This window comes from Lacerta agilis, chromosome 11, assembly GCF_009819535.1.
Source record: "Lacerta agilis isolate rLacAgi1 chromosome 11, rLacAgi1.pri, whole genome shotgun sequence".
Classification (NCBI taxonomy): domain Eukaryota; kingdom Metazoa; phylum Chordata; class Lepidosauria; order Squamata; family Lacertidae; genus Lacerta; species Lacerta agilis.
In genome coordinates, this window is record NC_046322.1 from 17,600,525 (window position 1) to 17,623,878 (window position 23,354).

A 23,354-nucleotide genomic window follows, 5' to 3' on the forward strand; every position below is an offset into this window, starting at 1 on the left:
ACAGATCTGAGCTTTCCTGCCTTCCGCTTCCCTTTGCCCCTTCAAAAAATAAGCTCCTGGGAGTTGGAGGGGCCTTTGGGAGTAGAAGGGGGAGCCATTGGCAAATGGAGAGGAAATTGGCAGAAATCACCCTGCTTATGTGAGCAGAGGACCATCTTGCAATCCAAGCCTATATTGCAAGGGGCCAACACTTCCTTGTCTGATGATCAGACCTCTTAAAGACATAGAGAATTAGTAACAGCTAAAGGTTTTCTATGCCTACTGTATAATCAGGCTGCTGCCATAAATGTATTAATGGAGATGTTGAACTTGAGGTACTCAGATCTAACAGTCTGCGTCACAGCCAATATCTAATCCTTAACTTATCTCTCACGGGAAAAATAGAACTCCTACAGAGTTATATTTGGAATGCACTGAACAAAAGCAGAAAAAGGGTGTCAATTAAAAGTGTTCTCTCAAATGCAGCTTTTTGGAATACTACATGCTCCCCTTTTCCTCTAAAAAGACCTGGAGAACTTTGGGATCTATGTTTAAAATCCCTTCTGTCCAACTTTTACTGCAGTAAGTAGGGCAGGACAGTATGTGTGCATGAGAGTGGGATAGATGCATCTAAACAAGTCCCCCATGCACTGTAAGGGTCGATTCTGAAGCACTTAGAAGCTCCTTTGTGACGTACCTCACAATGTCAGAAGGGGGATCATTAGCACAAGGATTTCTACAGGGATCGGATGAACTGATGTCCCAGAAGTCACTGAGCCAAGCCTGCAGTTCACAATTCAGGGCTTTTGCATTTGGCTTGATGGGTTAAAGGTCATCTAAGTATACAACCGAATGAGATGCTACTGTGACTGGCCAAGGAGTACTCAGTTCAAAACACAGCTTTTCAATGAAAACCCACTGTGTTACACTCCAGAATATATTCCGCCACATCAAATTAATTGACAAATTAAAGTAAACGCAAGGTACCATATAGGAAACACTCAGTACTAACATTATTACATCCTCGACACTTACGGAAATAGGTTGCCTTTCCTTAAATGTACTTGAAAAATTCACTTGATGTTACTTTGCTGTTTTCTTGGTGATCGTCGGGATGAAAGTCAGAGTTCTTTGCACTTAAAAAAAAGGTAGTGGTGAATTTTCTGGGTGTAGATGCTGCAATCCAAGTTTACTGTTTAATTTTCCCTATTCATTTTTCATGTCCCTTCTTTGAGAGCTAGGTTGGAAAGCCTAACCACCAGAACAATTTATTTTGTTAAATATAGATTTATTTATTTATTTTAAAAAGCCTCAGCTACCTTTTGTCTTGGAAGCAGAAATGTAAACTAGAGTTCATGAATTAATTCCAGCTGGAGTCAGCAATCTATAGGCCTTCGTTACTCTATCCTAACTGAGGTAGTGTTCACTACTACTGTATTAGATGAGCCCCCCCCCCATTTTAACCGTGAGTACTACATCACTCCTTTGGGGTTTACACCACTATTTGGTCTACTGCGGCTAGCATTTTGGTTTTTCAAAGGAGTTGTATTTAAGTCCAAACGATATATCTGTAAATACTGGTGGATAAGATTAATGGATTCCATGCGGTTAATAGGTAGGCAGTAAAGCAGCTGAAGCCCCCCCACCTAAATCTCCAAAGAGCTCTGAAGGAAATGGGACAAAAAATCTGAGGGAGCTAATTTTGCTAGGAACCCTCCATTTATAGGCCTAAAGGGGTTCTACAGATTAAATTATTGTGAAGGGCACATGACCCAATGAAAGCAGTTTTAACAATACTACAGGAAGGGGGAAATGGCCAACTCTTACTTGAAAGGAACCTCTACTGCCACTCCAAACATTCCTCTACAGTTCAAGGAAAATAAGACGTCTGGTTAAAGTGGGGGGAGGGTGACAACTGCCTCTACCGGCCAACTGCCCCACCAACCTCCCCCCCTCCACTGCCATCATCATATGTGAAATTTACAGATATATCTCAAAACCTCTACAAGTCCCCCAACCCCACCCAATGTCGCATTCCTTGGAACCAAAGTTGTCATCAAGTGAGAAGAGGTGAAAATGAGCACGCCACCAAGACAACTCCTGTTCCTTTAAAATTATTTGTTCCCCAATGGCAGGTTAGAAAGGCAGTGTAGACAATGCAAGGAAAACACGGAGGCTGGAGATGAACACTGAGCCCATCGAGCCAGGAGAAAGAGGCTGTGTCAAAATTAAGCCATAGTGTGATGGGGAAGATGCTCTCAGAGGAGCCACCATGGTGAATGTGGGAGGAGGAAAAAAGAAGCGGATTCAGGTGCTGTGTATCCAAAATTTCCAGAGGCAAAGAACTGTTCGTTTTTCCATCTGTCCTGTATAGGAAGGGCAAGGAGCCTAAGTGAAAGAAGGGCTCACGAAGAACTGCAAAAAGGAGCATGACAAAAAGATGTCGGCTTTAAGCACTTGCCAGTCTCCTATTAAGGAAAGCAGCACTCTTAGAGGTGGTTTGGCCTTTTAACTTCTGCAATCTTCCCTGTGTTGTGGAGCAAAACCTTTTTTCTTTTCTTTTTTTGGAATGGCAGTGGAGGTAACCTAACCAAGATTGGATTGCGTAATGAAAAATTCAAATATTCTTAATGTTCTGTAACGTGGAAAAAAAATCCTACCACAAAAAGAATTAGTGCACTGATTAAGCTGCGGTAAGGAATATGCCAAACTGAGCTAATTACACCTTGATAAGCAAATCTTTGAATTTGTTTAATGAGGGGTGGGGGGGAGAGAGGTAAAAACGGATGGACATATGATTGCCAGTACAGTCCTGCTGTACTATTTTCATACACAAGAAATTACAGAGTGGCCTCAATCCACTACAGTCAGATTTCTGTAATGAAAGGGGTTGGGCATTTGTATGTACAGGTTTGCATATATCACGTTATTTGATTCTGGGGACAAGATGCACGCGTTTCAAGTCTGCACTTAGAAATTTAGGAATCGCACTAAGGGTGTGGGGAGAACTGACCTATATATTGTCACCACCACATCATCTGTGAAAAGGATCTGTGAAAGAACCAAGGAGTGTTCACTTCCGCATTGCACCTTTAAGGCTTTTCACTACCATTACCGGCATTATCTTGCAATTAACCTTTCACATGTATAATCAAAGCTAAGTGGTAAGGAGAAAAATTAAAGACATGGAATGTGGTAATTTTTTTTTTCTTGCCTCTTTCCTGATCAAAAGCAGCAACGGGTATATATTTCCTAGTTTTTCTTGATAAAGTATGCACCCTTATTTGATGGAAGTCATGCTTGTTAAAAGGTTTACATTTAGACAATTTACATACTAGATGAGCATTAATGTAGAAAACCCGACTGAACAACATGCATTATTATATGTACAGGGAAATTCTGATCCCAGGGGTCTGAGAAGTGATTTGTTCTTTTTTTTAAAAAAATCAAACTGTAGTGAAGTTCCTTAATTGGTTCAGTTAACACATCATCACATGTAACTGCAACAAAACTGGACCGACTGCTAACACAAATAAGGATTTTTGCTGTTGTAACAATAAAATAACTTAAGACTACCCCAAGTTACTAAGGATTCTCTTTCTCTCTCAGAGATCAGAAATTCTCCAAGTAGTGTTTCACAAACATTAGGAAAAATATCACAGAAAGCCGTCATTAATCCCCTGACGTCCACAGTTCGAGCAGCTCCATTGGTGACAATGGAGATAGAGCCTTAGATGCTCCGAGATCCAGGGTTTAAAAGGCATCACTCTCTGTCCTGAACGGAAGTAAAAAAACCAACCATGTACAACACGTCCCTGCACGCTGTCCTCTATTATTACGATGCTGCGTTTCAAAATAAGTGAAATGAAAACCTGTGCAAGTGTTCAGTGCTTCGTTCTCCTTGCATATCTTGGTAATTGCTACTTTCATTGTTTTAACAATTCCCATGGGGCTCAGATGGATGGATGGGAAAGCAAGTTTCATGGAGGAGAGGTTCTGTTACTTGTACCCAGAATGCTTCTCTTCTCTTCGCCCAGTCAATTAGACGTTATTATCCGAGGCTACCGACAACTTCATATTTAACCACACCACAAAAAACAAGGGGTCAGGATTCAGCTGATGGGTTAGCTGTTTGCTGATTTGTTGCTAGTACAGCTTCTGCTTCTTCATGCATCTGGAAGTAATGAGATAGAATGTTGGTAAATTAGCATTAAAGACAAAGTTGTATTGGAAGCCTATCAAGAATTAGCTAGATTTCACTTTGACTCACTTGTAAAAACTGGACATCTTGAAAGAGCTCTTGTATGAACCTTCGGGATGGTAATCGAAATGTGCAGTGGGCTAGCAAGTAGGACACTTCAGAGTAAAGGCATATGTCATCGAATGCTTGGGGAAACTTCTCTTTAATTCTAATCAGAAAGAAAAAGAATTCATGCAACATGATTTAACTGTTCCATCAAAACCTAATCCCATAAACCTTTAGGGAAGGAAGCTGAGACAGCTATCTGATATTCCACGCAAATCTATGAAGACAAATCTCAGGAAATAACAACCTGAATTCAAGTGAAAGAGGAACACAAATACAGACTGAAAAGACAAATATGGAACTGAAAAGGCTTAAACGAGTCTAATCCGAACCTCAAAGGGCATATGATCACAATTACTGCAGCATGTGATGGATGCAGGAAAATAGTTTTGCCAAGATGGTCATATCCCCATTACCAGATGTTGGATTCAACTGCTGCAGATTCTACACTAACATTGTTGTGTCAAAAGCAGGTCTGATATGAACCAAACACGCACACAACAATCTTACCACAGACATGGCATGAACTTGACATCTCACACTTTGGTGGTTATACAGCTACTGAAGCCATGACGGCTAAGTTAATTTTATTAACTCTAGAACCAAGTTCAGCAACCACCTTTGCTAAGGGATTGGCTGATGGGTCACGGTTTCAATGCCATCTCTCAAAGGAAGGCTTTGCCCCAATTGACAAGGCCTCCAAACCCATCTATGATTCTAGACTGGCAAATGGGAGAGTCTCCACTCCCTCCACCCCAATCAGCATGAATGATTTCCAACATATTCTCATTGTATCCTCTTTGGTAAGAGCTGATGATTCCGGAAGCTCACCCACATCCTTCCTCCCCACTCTTCCCAAGGATTAGTGAGGAGCCTGAGGGGGCTATATCTGTCAATTTGCATTTCTTAGTGCGGAAAGTATTGATCTGATGTGTAGAGATCTTTCCTGTTCTAATTAATTCAAGAGGGTTCTGGAAGCTTCTCTGTGTGAAAGAAACATGCAGAAGGTTCCTGATGTTTGGGTTATTCCTTCAGAGAGGCTGAGTACAGCTGCCTTAAACTGGTCCTGTTATCTCTTTCAGTCAAGGTCACGCTGACTATAATAGTAAGGCCAGAAGGATCCTGGGTTTCACTTTCTCTATCTCTCTTCCTTCTGGTGTGGTGTTCTGTACATCGTATGCTTAGTGTTAAGGTTTAGACTTATTTTAAGTTATGATAAGTTATTGTAAGTTCAAGTTAAGTCTGCTGCAACTGGATTTCTTATGGACAGTGCCAATCCTGGAGGTACTGGATTTGTGACCATTTATGCTCATTTGCCTTCAGTAGCAGTAAAGCTACAATTGCCTCTGGTCTATTTTTTGGGGGGAATCCTGCAACGTGTTTTAGGTTTTTACTCTGCTAACTGTATGTTGGCGATCTGCTCTGGATCAATATTGAGTAGAATTCCACGACAACATCTATCCCCCTTTCCTCTGCCTCCCTCATCCACTGCTGATAGTTTGCAGAAAGCTAAAATTGTAGTGAGAAGAGAGTGCTACTTACGTCAAGAGACCTGTTTCATGTCCTTTAGTTCCTACTGAACTGCTCAAGTTGATCACTAATCGCAAGACTTCCTTTCTCAGTAGTATGCGGCATACAGGGGTATCATCTGGGATTGACTTTACACCTTGAGGGGGAAGGACATTTTACAGAATCAAAATCGCAGGCAGTTGCATGCGTATTCACTGAGAAGTGCCACACTTGAATTACAATGCCTGCCATTAGGCCAAGGACTCGTTCAGATGTTATTCCCTCTCTGCAACACTACATATGGGGCCAACGTCTAGGGCCAAGAAGAAACAAACACAGATCCTCCTGGTCTGGACCTTTATTTCTACATGCAATAAAGGAGACAGGGGAAAACAGAGGACAACATGAAGGAATTGTGTCAGCCCAAAACACCATGCACAGAGGTGTAGGGTGTGAGCACATGTTGGGGAAGGTGGAAACATGAACAGCGCCCGAATGGCCCTTAAGAGAACACACATCACCTTCAACGATTTGGCAGTTGTAATGTTAGGAAAAACCTATTAAAGGTTGCAGTCCTAAGTTGAGTTAGAGGAAGAGCATGTTCATGCAATACCGACATGCAAAATGTTCAGAATCAGGCTGAAAGTGCCTTAAAGAAAATATCTGACTTCTTCCCAATAACCAGAGGTAGGAAAACAGTCACATGTTGTTATGCTTATGATAAAACCACTTACCTATCACAATATCCGTACTCTTGGTGCTACTAGTTGAGCCATGAGATACAGCATCGCTGCATCCCGAAATCCCAGAAAACTTTGAGGAATGGGGGACCACATCCAAGTGATTGTGCATGGGCTTTCCACACCAGTCAGAATAAGGAATGTCTGAAAATTCTGAAAAAAACATACAGAATGGTTTATAAAGAAGAAAAATATATAGCTTCATTTCAGCTGAGATAATTTAATGTAGCATAAATTATAATTAAGAACCATAGCCATGTTAACTCCCACAGAATATGACACCCTACATTAAATTTCAGTGTAGGTTTCTGGGTCTCAGGACTATAAAACATTCTGGAAAGTTATTTCATGATGCATAAGAAGCCCAAAACAGGTCTCCAGCCTCCATATCCTTGTACACGAATAGGAGCAATGGCTAGACTTCTGACTGAAAGACGCCCAGCTGTACTAACCGGTGTGACTATAGGAAGAATTCACTTTGTTTTGCTGGTAGCCCAAAATGTGTGTGCAGACACAATAAAGGCAATTCTCTTCTGTGTGCTCTTGGAGCCCTGTGTCTTCCATGCTTTCAAGGAACTGAGAAGCATCTGAGCGGCTTGTGTTCATTATCTCTGTAAGACTGATCTGCTGGCGAAGCATCTGGAAGGGACTCTTCACCATCTCGGAAGAACCACTCGGCACACCTGGAGAGGCTTCCAATTAAACGACAGAAAAACAAATATAAATGACAAGTGTGGCAGAAGAAAGACCAGCTTTTGCCATTCAACCCCGTGTCTGACTTTTTGGGAATTATTTTGTTCTATAAAATTAGCACTGCAAAAAATAAATAAATTGGCACGGACAAAATTCCAAAAGTAACCCCACAGGTTCAAAAAAATGTGAAGACTCCATTGTAGACCAAAAGAGAGTGGAAAGGAAAAGGTACCTCCAGCATCATGGGGAAATATTTTAGCGCCTCGTTCATCAAGTGAAGGCATGGTCTTCTTCTGGAAATAAGGAGTTTCCTTTACCTGAAACATTTGAAGTGAAAAATTATACGGATGAGTTTTTAGAAAAGTGAACAAGCCCTCTATTTTTGGTAAATAGCCATTCATTCAAGCATTTGAGTATGAATTCACTACTCAGAACAGCCTACATTGAAAAAAATCCCACATTTTCATTTAACATAGAAACATGTAAAAGCCAATCATAAACACATTATCTGCCTCACAAAGGGAGGGCTCCTTATTAAGTGGGCAGGCTGATCTGGTGATCTGGGAGAGAACAGTCCCTAAATTACCTGAACCTAAGTCATTTATAGGGCTTTAATGATGAGGACTAATGCTTTGAATTGTAAAGAAATGGATAACCAGTAAATATGTGGATATAGGCTTCAAGTAAGGGTTTTAAAAAATCGTGCTAGAGTTGATCAAGTAAGTTTGCCAAATTGCTCCATGCTAATCCCTTCTCTGAGTAAGGATATATTCATTAGAACAATGAATCTAAGATGTCAAATTCTCTCACGTGAAGTGATTTCACAAGAGGGAACCTGTCATCTCAGATTCATTGCTCTGATGTTGTTCTGCATGAAAATTTAGACAAACACGGTGTACATACCTGAAATATTTCATTGATATCAACTGGGAGAGCAAGCCCAATGTAATCATCTGAACTTCCGTAAGTAGCATTAGACACCATGGAACGAACAGAAGAAGAACGCTGCAGTGTGTTTTGGTTAATAGGGCTTAATAAATCCTCTTTATCTAAAGATGATGCATAACTTAAAGCTCTCATGAACCTGTAACAGCGTCAAGGGAACCAAGGTCAGTATAACCTGAAAATCACAACTCTGCTCTGTAATAACACAGATAGCATTTTTAAAGTACGGCTAGTTTGGGTGAGTATACAGTTTACCTTCTTATATATTATCTGTTTATTAATAATTGAAGGACATACTGTGAGAGCAACACATATACTGTTATGAATGGTTTTCCCAGCAGAAACTATTTCTAAGAGGTAAATTTGTGTTCCGTTCCAGATTGGCATCATCTGTATTTTCTACTCTCTTATTCCATTCGCATTCAGAAACTAACCTTGAAAATAGTTCAGTTAATCTTTCCATTGCTCTGAACCAACCCCCCCCCCCCACCTGATTATTAAAATTATTGTTTTAGAGTGAACTGCTTTGAGCAGGAGGGTTGGTTTTTCAATGCAACTGAGATTGTATGATAGGATTCAGCAGCCCTTCCTGAACTGGGACTGTGAATCAGTTGGTAGAGCATGAGACTCTTAATCTCAGGGTTGTGGGTTCGAGCCTCACACTGGGAGTTTTTATGATAGGATCCAATAGCCCTCCCTGAATTGGAAGGAGGCCCTTAGTTTGCTATTTCCCCTAAACCCTAGTTGTTCAGAGTGCTAGGAATGCCCTGGGAATTCCCTGGTATAGGCCCTTGCCTGAAGTGGAAGGCCATGACTGATTGAAAAAAGAAATTCTCATGCAGCTTTCTCTGGAGTTGAAACTGAATGGCAGTTTGCCTCTTAGGCGGTGGAAGCTTTGGAAAACATACCAAAGGAAGCTTCAGCTATGAATGCAGCTCTCCTCTGCGTACATTTAAACTTGTATGGATCACACCCAAAATTCCTGGCTAATTCTTCTCTTGTTTAACAGCTGGAATCGTGAGAACACTATTTAGCTATGCTATGAAGAAAACTTGAGGGAGGAAGAAATGCTTACCTGTTTGGTGTTAGTCGAGAGTCTAGACTACCAGACTTCATGGTAATTGTATCTGTGAAGAGCACATCCTTTGCTGGAGATGCCAGGGCTTCCGAATGTGACAAAGAGGGGTGCATCCTTTGCTGCTGCAAGCGTTTGAGCGTTGCATACCCAAAGGCATCTCGCGAACTGGTGTAGCTGAAGTTATAGTCAGCCAGGCTTTTTATTGTAGCGAGCGAAGGAGCTTTTAGCGACTGTGCTCTCCGAGGAAGGGTGTGCGAGGACCCTGGTGGTACCAGGGAGACAGAATTTGATTTTGAGAGGGGGAGGTGGTTAGGCTGTGGGGTTGAGCACTGGATTGTTTTAACTGTCTTGGTACTCACCACAGTACTTAAACTCCCACTGTCCGTGTCTACATTTGTAGTGTCCACTCCCACAGTCTCCCGCGAAGGGCTCGAACTCATTGAACTTATGCCACTCGTTGTGGTATCTGTATTGAAACTCAAGCTACGGCTTTTGAAGTGAGTCTGCGTAGAAACCTCTCCTATCAGTCTTTCCCGGCTGGCATTTTCCCGGTGATTTTCGTGGCCAAGGCTTTTGGGAAGCTTGAGGTCATTTTCGCCTATACTTGGAGTGCTATCTGCATCTTCGCTGTGTCTGCTCCCGACAAATGACGTTTCTAGTTTCAGAGTGTGGATTTTAGGCACCCGGAACATAGGAGCGAAGTCCTCGCCTCGTGTAAAATCCATGCTGCTGGAAGGCTCAGTTACTGTACGATTTCGTCTCAAACCCATCTTGCTCTCTGAAGAAGATAGTTTGCCACCTTTAGGATCGCTGCTACTCCTATGTTTTTTATTAGGTAAGGTTAGAGAATTTAAAATGCGATTCTTCACAAGCCTGCTGGAAGTGAAGAAGGGGAAGGGATTGCGATCCTTATCTTTCAAGGGCCCAGATCGGTCGTAGAAATTCTGTTCTGCATCTTCAGATATATCTAGGAAAAATGTGCTGGTAGAGGTGCTGCCAACCCTGTCATCTTCCAGAATAAACATACCTGAAATTTAAATAAAAGCTTGCATTGTTAAAATATTTTTGGTCTATGAACATCTGTTAACTAAAACTAGCTCTCAAAAGCCACTGCATAGTCTATGACAGCCAACTGCATGTACATTTCTTAACTGTAATGGCTGAAGGCTATTTTAGATAGGGGGAATGTGCTTGGTATCCTTTTATGTGCCACTAAATGTTATATGCAAGATCAACAGAACCTGGCCTTTTTTTAAAAAAAGAAAGAAAGAAAACAATGGTACCTGTAAGGTTCTCAGTTAGTTGCTCATGAGTAAGCAGCCAGAACTCCGCTGTTTCCTTTAACGTTTTTATTGTGCAAACTATGTACAGTGCAGATCTAAAAAGTTCATGTCTGTATCAAGCGGTGTCAGAATCCGGGAATGGTCCCTTCCGGTTCTGACCCCAACAAAAGAGCTTAGGGATACGAAAACCCCGCCTTCCATCTTTTCGCTTCACCCCACGACGCCTTTAGGGCGACGGAAGTTGCGCACCCCCTGTATCGCCCGCTGAACTGTGTGAGTGCTGGGTCTCTCGTGCATCCCCAGAGCCTTGGCTCCTTTCCCCCTGAGAGACCTCCCCCTCCTCGCTGGATGCCTCACCACTCCTCCCGCTGCTAGAAGAGGTACTGCTGGCAAGGTGGAACTGGGGCTCTCTGTAACATCCTGAGATCCCTTGCACCACTCTGCGCTGAGTCGGGGATAGTTCCCGGACAGTACGAGTCAAACTACACTTTTGGAAATGTAATTTCATACTGTAGTTGAGGGGTGCGTTTGTTCACATCAACTCCCACTTGTCCTAATCAACATCAACAATGATGATGGGAGTTGTAGTCCAGCAACAGCCGCAAGCTAAAATCAATTCTAAAATGAATGTGCCTCTTTTATATGAATGTGCCTCTCTTATATCAAGACATTACTTCACATTATCTAGTTGCTAGTATCTACTCTTCACACCTGCATTGATGCTTTTGAATTATGGTGCTGGAGGAGACTCTTGAGAGTCCCATGGACTGCAAAAAGATCAAACATATCCATCCTTAAAGAAATCAGCCCCGAGTGCTCACTGGAAGGGCAGATCCTGAAGTTGAGGCTCCAGTACTTTGGCCACCTCATGAGAAGAGAAGACTCCCTGGAAAAGACCCTGATGTTGGGAAAGATGGAGGACACAAGGAGAAGGGGACGACAGAGGATGAGATGGTTGGACAGTGTTCTCGAAGCGACTGGCATGAGTTTGGCCAAACTGCGGGAGGCAGTGGAGGATAGGGGTGCCTGGCGTGCTCTGGTCCATGGGGTCACGAAGAGTCGGACACGACTGAACAACAACAACAACAACTCTCCACACCTGACTTTTCTGATTAGCTCCAACGTATCCTGAGCCTGCTCTTTAAATATAATGTGATACTCAAACCATCCTAATTGATATTTTGACGGTTCCCATATTTATCTTAAATCAGAGTTTCTAACTTTCAATGAATAATTTTCTCATGTCCAGGCTTTATCTTCTCTTTTATACTATACCTGCAAAAGAAATGGACCTAATTCTATGCAAAGGAAATCAAGTTTTATTTTCTCATTTACACCAGATAAAAGCATGATCTAAAATGATCACATTTGTAGTATTTTCTACAGCATTGGAAGATGAAACTAAAAAAGACTATACCATCAAATTATAGAATCTCCAAGGGGGACTTACCCAGTAGTGTATCTCTGTTGATGGAAGGCACTTAGACCCAGCAGAGGCTTCTGTCAGCAGGACATAGAGGGTGAGGCTTTTGCCAATTCTCCTTCCCCCAGCAGCCTCAATCTGCCCCAAAGGGTTGGGGGACTGTAGGGAGGGGAGTAGGTGGAAATTCCCTCCTTTCACTGATGGAAGCTTTCAACTGAATCAAAGTGCTTCTGCTCAGCAAAGTGACATTCTGGATACCCTATATCCCAACCATTTCTGAAATTATCAAAGGATACCCAGCCACGTTCTATAAACCTCGTCTTTATCCATTAAGCGTACATCATGCTCATGTAAGAATACAGAATGCCTTAATATTAGAAAGTTAATTGCCTTCTCAAAATGGGTAGGCAAAAGGAAATTCCAACTGAACATCAGGACGAACTTTCTAACAGCAAGAGCTGTCAGCAGTGGAACAGACTCTCTCATAAGGTTGTGGACTCTCCTTCCTTGGAGCATTTTTAAGCAGAGGTTGGATGGCCATCTATCATGGATGCTTTAGCCGAGATTCCTGCATTGTAGGGGGTTGGACTAGATGACCCCCGAGGTGCCTTCCAGCTCTATGATTCTATTGATTTCACTGGCCAGACCTCATGATCTGCTTTTATTCCAAAGGGCACTTACTGTGTTGGCACTGCTATGCATACTTACTTGACGGTGCAGATTCACTTTCACTGTTGTGCCTTGAACTGGTAGATTCAGAGTTCAAACTAAGCGTGCTGGGAATAGAGGAGAGTTCGTTGCAGAGTTGCTCCATGTCATCGGGGACGACTGGCCAAGGCTGCCTACGACTGTGTCTCACTGCATCCCAGTTGTGATGCTTCAGAATGTCACAACCTTGTTTTGTTTTGGCTATCAGGCCGAGCACATAGACACACGTCCTATGTTTATAAAACAGAAATCCAATTTAAACAAATATGTATTTTACATTCAGGCCACCAAAACTATTCTCCAGCTTCTTTTCCTTCCTCTCAGGAAATGTTACTTGTCTGCCTTGTAAATATATGAAATGAAAAATACAAATCCTTTGTGTAAGCTGGCCTGCAAATACAGGTTGAAAAACAGAATTGGTTTACATGTGACTTGTAACTATGAGGTGTTTTAAAAGTGCAATCTTGTACATGTCTACTCAGAAATAAGTCTCACTTGGTTCAATGAGGCTTAGTCCTAGATATGGTTGAAACCTTATTCTCTAAGGGGATACACAGTAGAACTAGGCATGTAACAGATATGAGGAGTGTTTTTTCATTCACTACATGCCTATATTACTTTAAATTATTATCACTCAACACAGTAGGAGACATCCAGTTTTGTCCCCATCTTCTCTGTGTGCTCCTCAAATCATGACTGCAAAACACACACCCACACCCACACCCATAAATAAGGCTGCAAAACTAATGTCACAAAAAATCTATTAACATAATAACTAGCAACTTGCTATTTTAATAGTATGTCACCTGATTATTATTTTAATCAAAAGAGTGGTTGTGCCTTTCTTCATCTTAAAATTATATATCGTTTCTAAAGAATGAAGCAGCAGATGGCATAGAATCATTTCAAAGACTAGAGGACAAAATAAAAATCCTATAAACACTTCACAAGTCAATTGCAAACCACCTACCCTCTAATAGATAGGACTTCACAATGCTGGGCGAGTGCCATTATATCAGGGATGACATTTTCTTCTTGAAGCAAATTCAGACCCCAGTTTGATGATCCAATATTACCCTGTAATATAAATAATTTGTGATCAAATTTGCTATTGGCTGATACTGCTGATACTATGTCAATATAACAAAGGAGTATTGGTTAGAACTTGATTAACAAACTTAAGATACTTTGTATATAAGCTATACATTTCTTTATACCTACAGCCGAGTCTCTTTCACCCCAATTCAAGCCTTTTCTTTTAAAATATTTAATAGCACCTTATTACAGTCTACCTACTTTCTCAACTTCACAGAAATGACTTTAAATCTTTTATATTCTCTCTCTCTCTCTCTCTCTCTCTCTCTCACACACACACACACACACACACAAATATGATTGTTAATTTGGCTAGAAATATAGGGTTGGGTTCATATGCTCCCTTCCACATTATAAAGTCTTTTGTCTTTAGATGCAATGCCCTCACTTTCTACATTTTGAGATCTCTTTTGGATTAAAAGGAAAAAGACTAGGGGCTTCAAACAATGAAAATTGATTATCAAATCCTGAATGCCCTACTATTAGTAGTCAAGACAAATCTGTATTATTTTTACTAACCAGAGCCCAGAGAGCTGCCTTCAGCTGCTTAATCCCTTCCCATTTATCCAGCATGGGGGAACGAACAGTGTAACTCAGGTCAGGAACAATACTCTAAAGAATAAAAAGATCAATCACAAAGTAGCTTCAATGTGAAGCTTAACATTCTTCTAATCTGCTGAATTGCTTTTCAAACTTACATAAATGCTATGAGCAAAATACAAATAGGTTTAGTTATTTTTTTTAATATAATTTTTTTTAAAACAAATGTTTCAAAAACCACCAACCATTTAAACAAGAGCACCAGTGGTAAAACTAAAGGCAGATATACAGAACAATGACAATAGCTCTGGTCATTAAATAAGGCTTTTTTCATTTCAAGAAGAAATATTTAAAAACACAAACATGTAATTCAATTTCTATAAAAATAAGCCAGTATTCTTTTTTTCTTTCAGTTCAAAATTGAGAGGACACAGCTCAGCATTGGATCACATAAAGGTAAGAACAGAAGTATCTTGCACATTTCAGAACCAATCAGCTAGTCCTTAGCTATAGCATCTCAGAATCAAGAAAGGAAGGAAGAAAAAAAGCAAATCCATGCACAAGTTGTGTGCTGTAAAGTGCATTCCCTGGAAACAGTTCATGGAAAGTAGGTACCAAAAGTTTCTGATCTCTCAGCACAGCTGATATTGTGGCCCTGCCTCTCTCCTCTCTTTGCTGCAGCCTTGTGGAATGGCTGCAGCTAGGCGACAGTTGGTAGAGGAAGATACCACCAACCTACCAGTGTTTGACACCCTACCCCAGAAGTCAATATTCATAACCTAAAAATGCAGAAAGACGAAAAGGCAATAGGATCCTCAGGGAGACAAAAGCAGTTCCACTGCAGAAGGGCCCCTTTCATGATTCTGTGGGTCAATTCCCGTGGGGTTACCCAAAAAGTATTTGGGGCAGCATCTAAGTCCACTTGCCCAACAAACCCTTGCCCTCTCCCAATCCGCTTTAGAAGGTTCATAGATCACAGAATTGTGGAGTTGGAAGGGCCCATGAGGTTCATCTAGTCCAACCCACCTGCAATGCAGGAATCTTTTGCCCAATGTAGGACTTGATGCCATGACCTTGAGGGAACCCCTAGCATATATTTTGGGGATAAGCAGGAAGGGTTGAACCTTGGCTACAACCCTTGCTTTCTGTTCTGCAAGCAAGGTCTACACATCTCACTCACTATTCCAATCCGTGAAAAGGAGTCTTCTATGTGCTCCAGCTAAGTGAGAAAATTTAACCCCTAACCAAAGCAAGCTTATTTTATAGAACAAGGATGCATGCATGGCCTGGGAATTCCTCTTCTGCAGTCTAAATAGAAAAAACAACACCAAGCCAAATTTCCCAATGAGGTTGTATATGCCACACAACCCTGAAACAGTAACATCCAAACAAATTGGGGGTGGCGAGCGGGGGGGGGGGAACTAATTCCAAGAAGGCTGCAATGTATTTAATGTTACCTTAATTTTGAATCAGGTATATAAAATTTCCTCACCTGAGCTTCCAACAAATGGCAGCCTGTTTTGTGGTGTACCAGTTGTCCATAGAGGTGAACTGGCAGGTAGACATGTGGCCGCTGTAATCTGCCAGAAAGAAAAATGGTCTGTTTGCAGAGCATTCCTTATGGCTGTTTCAAAAACCAGTCACACAGTCATCTCATATGTAGCAATTGCTTTAACAAACCAATCAAGATCATCTGCAACTTAGCTTACCTTTGGTTGCTCCGGCGAACATAGTTATCGCCATCTACAGGTTTGCGGTATGTGGTAAGTGCTTCATTGAGTTGCTCTTCTATCAACTCGACATACTTTAAGTTGTACTCCTAAGATACAGAGCTCATGAGAGAGAGAAAATTCTCCAGCAGATTTTCACATTTATAATACTGTACTATGCAACATTTGTGATCCAAATGAGAAAAATCTTCTTATTTTCATAATTCCAAGGGAACTACTGCAGGTTTTTGAAGTCAAACGTTTGATTAAAAAGGCAAAAGCTATATTGGAATGAAAATTTTTATTTACATGCCTGGTGGCTCAGCTACATAGAACAGGGCCTTTAGTGTTGTGGCACCAGTTCTCTGGAATTCCCTTCCTCCTACAACTGTGGGCTTTTGGTATATACAAAAAACCATTTTTCTTCACCTGATCTTTACTGGTTTTGTATTATTGTTAATTTGTCCCTTAACAGCATTTTTAATATGTTTGAAATTTCACTACGCTTTTATGTTTTGTTGTTTCATTATGTTGGATATTGATGTTTAGCTGTCTAAAAACTTTGCAATAAATTAATTAATTCACGATGTAGAGCCTTTTGTTCTAGAATAATGGTTGGCAAGACTGGGAAATAGCTGAAACCCTATTATCCCTAGAACATTCTCTGTCTCTCATCTTTACAGAGTAATCTGTCTGATATAAATGGGGAAATTGTTTATAACTTGTGAATTTCCTCTCCATAGCACTTCTGTACAGTTCTCTTCCATGATGGAGCAGATCTCGACACCATTTAGTAAGTGAATACATTAAAGTGTCATTTCATATGTTGCCAAAGGATTTATTCTCCTCTTCAAATTTTGGCCCAAAAAGCCTTTTTCAAAAAAGGTGAAACTACATGTTACCGTATTTTTTGCTCCATAAGACGCACTTTTTCCCTACTAAAAAGTAAGGGGAAATACCTGTGCGTCTTATGGAGCGAATGGTGGTCCCTGGAGCTGAATTGCCCAGGGGCCAAAAGCAGATTGTGTTTTTTATTTTACAAAGAGAAAAGGGAGTGTTGAAAAGACCACGCTCAGCAGCTTATCAGCAAGAGATCGGGAGAGAGAGATAAGAGTCCCGGCTCCCTTTCAGCCCCGCCCTCCTTTGTTGAATGTGCTGCAGAGGGAGGTTGTTTGTTTCCCCAGCAACATGTGACTGGCTGATTAGATTATCTGTCTGGAAACAGTAGAAATGGCTCCCTTTCCTTAAGATTTTTCAGAAATGTGAGTTAAACTCCATAAAAATGGGGCTTTTCCTCTTTGCTTTTCCCCCTTTGCAAAAGCTTTGCTTTTCCCCCTTTGCAAAAAAAAGCTGCAAAACCTTTAGCTGATCCTCAAAACAAAAAACAAAACAGGGCATTTCTCTTTGCAGAAAAAGCTGCAAAACTTTTAGCTGATCCTCAAAAAAAACCCAAAAAGCAACAGCAGGGCTTTTAGAGGAGGAAAACCAGAAAAATAATTTTTTTTCTTGTTTCCTCCTCTAAAAATGAGGTGCGCCCTATGGTCCAGTGCGTCCTATGGAGCAAAAAATACGGTATGTTGAATCATTTCCAACAGCCACATTTTCTAACCAAAGGCAGCTCTGGGTGAGAGCAAACTGGTGTGGGCATTTCTCTTCTGGGCAAAGATTGGCCTTTCCTGCCTGCTGCTTTTTCTCTGTACTGTAAATCTGTCCCGTGTCCTTTTCCTCTAAAGCAGGGGTCTCCAAACTAAGGCCTGGGGGTCGGATGAGACCCAATCGCCTTCTAAATCCAGCCCGCGGACGGTCCGGGAATCAGCGTGTTTTTACATGAGTAGAATGTGTCCTTTCATTTAAAATGCATCTCTGGGTTATTTGTGGGGCATAGGAATTGTTCGTATTTTTTTTCAAAATATAGTCTGCCCCCCCCGCCAGGTCTGAGGGACAGTCGACCGGCCCCCTGCTCTAAAGCATCTCAAGTACATATCTTCAAATATACACCTGGAATCCTCCTTCCTGCAACTTCTTAACTTAAAAGCTATCCTCCCTGTTTCCTCCTAGATACAGAGCTGTATAAAGTATTATCCAAAGAGAATCTAATTCCAGTGGGAAAATCGGTTCTGGATCGGGCCTGTAAGCCTAACTTTTCAGTTCTCATATGCCAGTAGTTCATACATAATGGGCCCAACAAAAGCAGGACTGTCAGGTGCAATGAAGCTGAGCACTATGCCTAAATACAGGAACCCTTAAAAACCCATCGGGTCCACAGACCTGAGAGCAATGCAAGTGGCTCTATCTCACCTTCTGAATGAAGAAATACAACTGGACACACAAGATAGGATGGATGGGGCTAGCATATTCATTCTAGGGAGGTCTAAAGGGCCGGCTTTAGCCAAGCAAAGCCTCAGCATAACAAGGAGAGATGTATTTCAAGTTATGAATTTCATAGAGAGATTTGGATTTGTTTAAAAGTACCTTCTGCCATTTCTCCATTTGTTTTGTCACATAGCCTCGTTCGTTTAGATAGGAAAACCCTTTTGGGATTGACAGGAACCTGAAAAAGTAGCATCATATACCATTTATAAACATGTTCACCGATTACGAAAATGCAAGTTAATTTGGTTTGTTCTCATATGAAGTAACATATTTAGTGTTTACCTTAAGAGCAGAAGCAAGCCCTTGTCTCCAAGATGAGACAACGCTGGTTTCATCTGAATAAGTGCATGAAGATTTGCCTGAAAGAGAGAGCCAGGAAGTGGGAGGGCAGTTATGTCTCAGGAAATCAGTTTGGTTACACTGGCACTCACATCAATAAGGAATTAGCAGGAAATTTCAATATATACAATAATGGGGAGGCCTCCCCATCCCCGATGCTCCCCCCGCTTGGGCGAGAGCCAGTGCTGGGCTGGGGGATCCTTTAACTGCTCGGGGGGGAGCAGCAACCACACACTCCTCAGCTGAGCAGTTAAAAGATGCAGAGGGAGCAATACTTGCTGGAGGAAGTTGCTAGCAGATGGTCTCAGGAGCAGTGGCGGTTTCACCAGTGATATACTGCTGAGTGAAGCCGACATCACGGACTGGTCCTGGGTGATATATCGCCCAGGCCAAAGACCATTGCAAGAGAAGTATGACGTGCTTCTCAATAAACTGATACACAACAGTATTCATTCACGGTAACTGAAGAATGGACGGCAGGATTCTCACCTTGTCTTCACATGCCTCATCGAGGATATCAAGTGCTTCAGAAGAAATGGCTTTATTCTTGTCATGGAGCTGGGTGACCAGTAACTCGATTCCCCAGTTGCTGAAAAACTCTACGTTGGCTCTCAGCAGTACTCGTAAGTGTTTTGTGGCATATAGCCTACAGCTCTACGAAGCAAGTAAACAAGCATATCGATCAACGGCAAGGGAAATACAGTAGAGAAAAGTGGATTTTGCATACAGAAAGCCAGATCCATGCTCTCTCCAAGCACTCAGCTTGAACATACACCATGTAGGAAGTGGTCAGGGGTATACACACAAGCACACCAACATCAATGAGAGTGCAGGTTCCACTTAAAATCTTCTCATAGTGAGCGGAAAAGTCTGAAGGAGGCTTTAAAGCATGTTCAGACCCTAACACTTAACACAAAAAGGTCAAGGTGATGTGGCTGCACCTATACCTCTCCCTACTTTTAGCTCACACGTATTGATGCAGAACACCTAGAGCCATTCATTTAAGAAGCCATTAAAATTAAATGCAAATGATATACTGCCTTGAGATTAAACTGAGGCTGAGAGAAAGCGACTGATCCAAAGTCACAGGCTCAGGGCTGGCTGAGATCAAAAACGTATATACACCTAAGCCTCCCTAGGCCAACGTTCTATCCGTAACACCACCCTGTGAAAACATCCATTTAAATATAATCTTCAGAATGTAGGCATTTAGAGGAGTTGTCACTTACATCTGTAGATGCCGTTAGGATTTTGGAAAGAATGACTCTTGCTAATCCATCTCTGCTGTAGTCCAAACTAGAAACAGTCAGTTTGAGTAAGTGATCCTGGTTCTTCAAGGAGCAAAGATTAAGAAGACTGGAAGAAGATGGAAACATTTAATTCTAAATCTGTATGAGAATTGGACAAACATTAAAAGTCCCTCCATTTTTCCTTATTTGGTTGCCTTTCTCCACTATTTAAACGAAGTTCTTCAGGCCAGGAATATTTCTTCCCCCTGCTAAGTTACCCTAAAATCCCATGTAGTCCAATAGGATGATATAAATTATTTCCATTGAATGGAAGCTGGAGAGTTTTCTTCAGCTTTCAGCATTGAAAGCTTTCTTTTTCCTGAAAAATGATAGCATGCTTGGTCCACAGATTAGTTAAAACTTTATAAACAAATACAGACTTGGGAAAATGTCTTCCAATATTATCTTCTTAAAATGTACTGTCACTTTCATAAAATCTAACTGCACACTTTTGAATTTAGTACTATTCTTAATGATGTGGATGAAATATAGATGGTTTGGATAAGCTCATTTAACTTTAACAGTATAGGCAACCTAGTTCCTTTGGGATCTATCTTTTTATATATACAGTGGTGCCCCGCTAGACAAAAATAATTCATTCTACGAGTGTCTTAGTAGAGCGAATTTTTCGTCTAGCGAAGCGGCAATGCAGCGCGGAGGTTTTCGCGCCGAAAAAAAATTCGTCTTGCGAGGCAGCCCCATTGACTTTTTTGTCTTGCGGGGCAGCCTTCCGCTAGCGAATGCCGTTCGTCTAGCGAGTTTTTCGTCTAGCGAGGCATTTGCCTAGCGGGGCACCACTGTATATAAAAATGTACCAATTAGGGTCAGCTAACCATATCTAGTTATACAGAAATTTAAAGAACAGTGAAAGAATTCATTTTAAAGCTTCCAGAATCTGAGTAGTTCAAAAGATTCTCATAATTGAAGATAATGCTTACCACTGAAACACGTTACACTTTTCAAGCATTTTCACTCCGTGGGGTTGACAGGAGAGCGTACCAAAAAACAAGAAGTAGTGCTGACTGAGAGTGTTAAGTAACCCATTGTTCTGTAGGCTGCGTTCCGGTTTCAGTCCAGAAGAAGAATTGAGCCAGTGTACAATATCTTTCACTAACTCTTCGAGGTAACCATGTCCATCCTGCTTCAAAGTGAAAGGACAAAAACTTCAGTTCCTTTGGCAGCATTTCCCTGCCTCATTGAAAAAGACACCCATTTACATTTCTTTGGGCACAAGAGAAAGAAAACAACCATCAAACCAAAAAGCACCTGACAAATTAAAACCAGAAGAAAACCCTTCATTGTGAAAACGCTGCAGCACGTGTAAACTTTGAAATGTGGGGAGAATCTGCTGTGATACTGCCCTCAGATGATCTTGTCACAAGCTGAAAAGTCAATTCCAGTGGGGATTATGGCTGTCACAAGTGTAAATAAGCCTCAGGCAGTCCCAGGTTTTGTGAGAGCTTAACAGTGGCAGGTGACGAGTGAAGCAGCTTAAGAACAGGTTTTTACAAAAGTGAACATAACACCTTCTGGTCCTTTCCCTCTTCCACCAGCTTCTGAATTTTGTCAAACAAAAACAAAAGAAGAAAATAGACTAGGACGAACACCTTTAAGTTGTTACCCCTTGTGTGTCACAGAGAATTAGGAATGCAAGGCATTAGCTACAGAAAGTTGAGATAATTTTAAGTCTTTATCTACCTTTTGTTGCACCTGCCTTCCTTCCTTCTTTCCTTCCTGTCTTCCTTCCTGAGGGGCAAAAGGGCATGTTGATTTGACCTCTGTATCATCCCCTCCCAATATCCTGAAGCCTATCAGGCCGGTGTGTAAATTTCATAGGCAAGACTCTACAAATATGAAAGCTAGATTTTTCATTAAGTGGTCTTCATCTACAATTAACTAATTATGCTTCCTAGAGTCCATGCTGCTTTGGTTTGTAGACAAAGGAATGTAGAGGAGACTTTGATTCTTGAATCTACTACTGCCTCTTATAATAGATCTCCTACAGTGCATAAGGGATGAATCAGGTGTCTATTACTCCAGCTAGGGCAAGTCTCAGGATCTATAGCCATCATTTTTCTTTGTTTATTTAATGGGCTGCATTTTATCCTCTGTGCTTTGTTTCCAGAGGTGGTGTTCAGCTGATAAGGCTTCCTTCAGTGAAATGAAGAGGGAAGCAATTTTTGGCAATTCCCTCTCCAACCTGTAGACACTTGCACCACTCATAAATCTGTTCCAGAGAACTGGGAGACCCTTCAGAGCAGATTTAGGGAGCACAGGGAGCTGCAGGTGGAAAAGGAATTGTTGGAAATTGCTTCCCCTGCCACTCTGCTAAGGTTAAGCCTGACCACCAGCTGAACGACACTGTTGGATACACTTGTGTGTTCTGAATAATAAACTTAATTATCTGGTGTGTTCTGAACCAAAGGCATCTGTTCATCCTCTAGAGCAGGCATTGTTGGACACACCCAAGAGACTACGATCTACTCCCACTATAAAAATACTGGCAGTGATCTATCCATTGGATTGACCAAAAATGTTGAGCTTTTTGGGGGAACCGGCGATCGACCGGTTGGACATGCCTGCTCTAGAGTTTAGGCAGCTAGGATAGGCAGAGCTTGGGAGCTGGCTGAGAAGTGACTTGGTAACCAGCTAGATCTCTCCACCCATAAAACTGAGAGATCTACTGCTCTGTTAACTGAGTTGGTTAAAGTTAGTGATTCACTGGTCAATCAGGATGAGGGTAACTAGACACCCATTGAATACGGCTTACCTAGTGATGCCCTGCGGTGCAGGGTAAAGACTATTAAGGACTTCAGGGATATCAAGCCATTTTTATTTTATTAATGAATTGCTACAGTTTAGGGCTCTTACTAATGTGTTACACCCCCCTCAACTTTATATATCAATGGGATAAGCCATACATTTTTATAAACTCCATTAAGATTTTGACCAGCAAATACTGATATTTCCCAGCCTGAATTAAATGTCCCAATTGCACTCCCTTTAGACCTGGCAAACCTGGTCTAATGAATCTTCTAATATTTTTAGAATATGCAGTAAAGGTAATAACCCCCCAAAAGGTAATGCCAACAATACAAGAAGCTGCTAGTTGTTACTTAGAGCTAAACAAAATGAATCTTACCTCTTCAGATTCAAGGAGATACTCAGTTAACTGGCAACCTACAACTGTGAGCTGTTTGGCCTTTGCGTAATCCAGATCCAGGTTGGCATACAATTTGCTGCTGGGCTTGTAAAAATACATCAGTCGCCGTATAAATCTAATATTAAACAGACATATGAGGTGCTGAAAAGTTTGTTGCAAGCTTCAGGCAAATGTGTATACCA

General features: G+C 41.4%; 1 protein-coding gene across 3 annotated transcripts in view; it reads right to left on the reverse strand.

The window, feature by feature from the left end:
* Positions 1–3,422: 3,422 nt before the first annotated feature.
* The window catches only part of RICTOR (RPTOR independent companion of MTOR complex 2), a 56,617-nt gene continuing 36,685 nt past the window's right edge, over positions 3,423–23,354 (reverse strand). The window contains exons 20-39 of one of the 3 annotated variants that reach the window (XM_033164712.1): positions 23,152–23,287; positions 21,708–21,755; positions 20,948–21,147; positions 19,950–20,076; positions 19,210–19,374; positions 18,664–18,740; positions 18,481–18,559; positions 16,009–16,118; positions 15,792–15,879; positions 14,279–14,371; positions 13,635–13,741; positions 12,665–12,894; positions 9,248–10,277; positions 8,131–8,311; positions 7,460–7,544; positions 6,987–7,226; positions 6,529–6,687; positions 5,828–5,951; positions 4,250–4,388; positions 3,423–4,153 (exon numbers count right to left, since the gene is read on the reverse strand). In XM_033164712.1, coding sequence (XP_033020603.1) covers positions 4,085–4,153; positions 4,250–4,388; positions 5,828–5,951; positions 6,529–6,687; positions 6,987–7,226; positions 7,460–7,544; positions 8,131–8,311; positions 9,248–10,277; positions 12,665–12,894; positions 13,635–13,741; positions 14,279–14,371; positions 15,792–15,879; positions 16,009–16,118; positions 18,481–18,559; positions 18,664–18,740; positions 19,210–19,374; positions 19,950–20,076; positions 20,948–21,147; positions 21,708–21,755; positions 23,152–23,287 — 3,487 coding nt within the window. In that variant the 3' untranslated portion in view covers positions 3,423–4,084. Of the gene's footprint in view, positions 4,154–4,249; positions 4,389–5,827; positions 5,952–6,528; positions 6,688–6,986; positions 7,227–7,459; positions 7,545–8,130; positions 8,312–9,247; positions 10,278–12,664; positions 12,895–13,634; positions 13,742–14,278; positions 14,372–15,791; positions 15,880–16,008; positions 16,119–18,480; positions 18,560–18,663; positions 18,741–19,209; positions 19,375–19,949; positions 20,077–20,947; positions 21,151–21,707; positions 21,756–23,151; positions 23,288–23,354 lie in introns of all 3 variants that reach the window. The other 2 variants (XM_033164711.1, XM_033164713.1) reach the window with 2 other exon arrangements.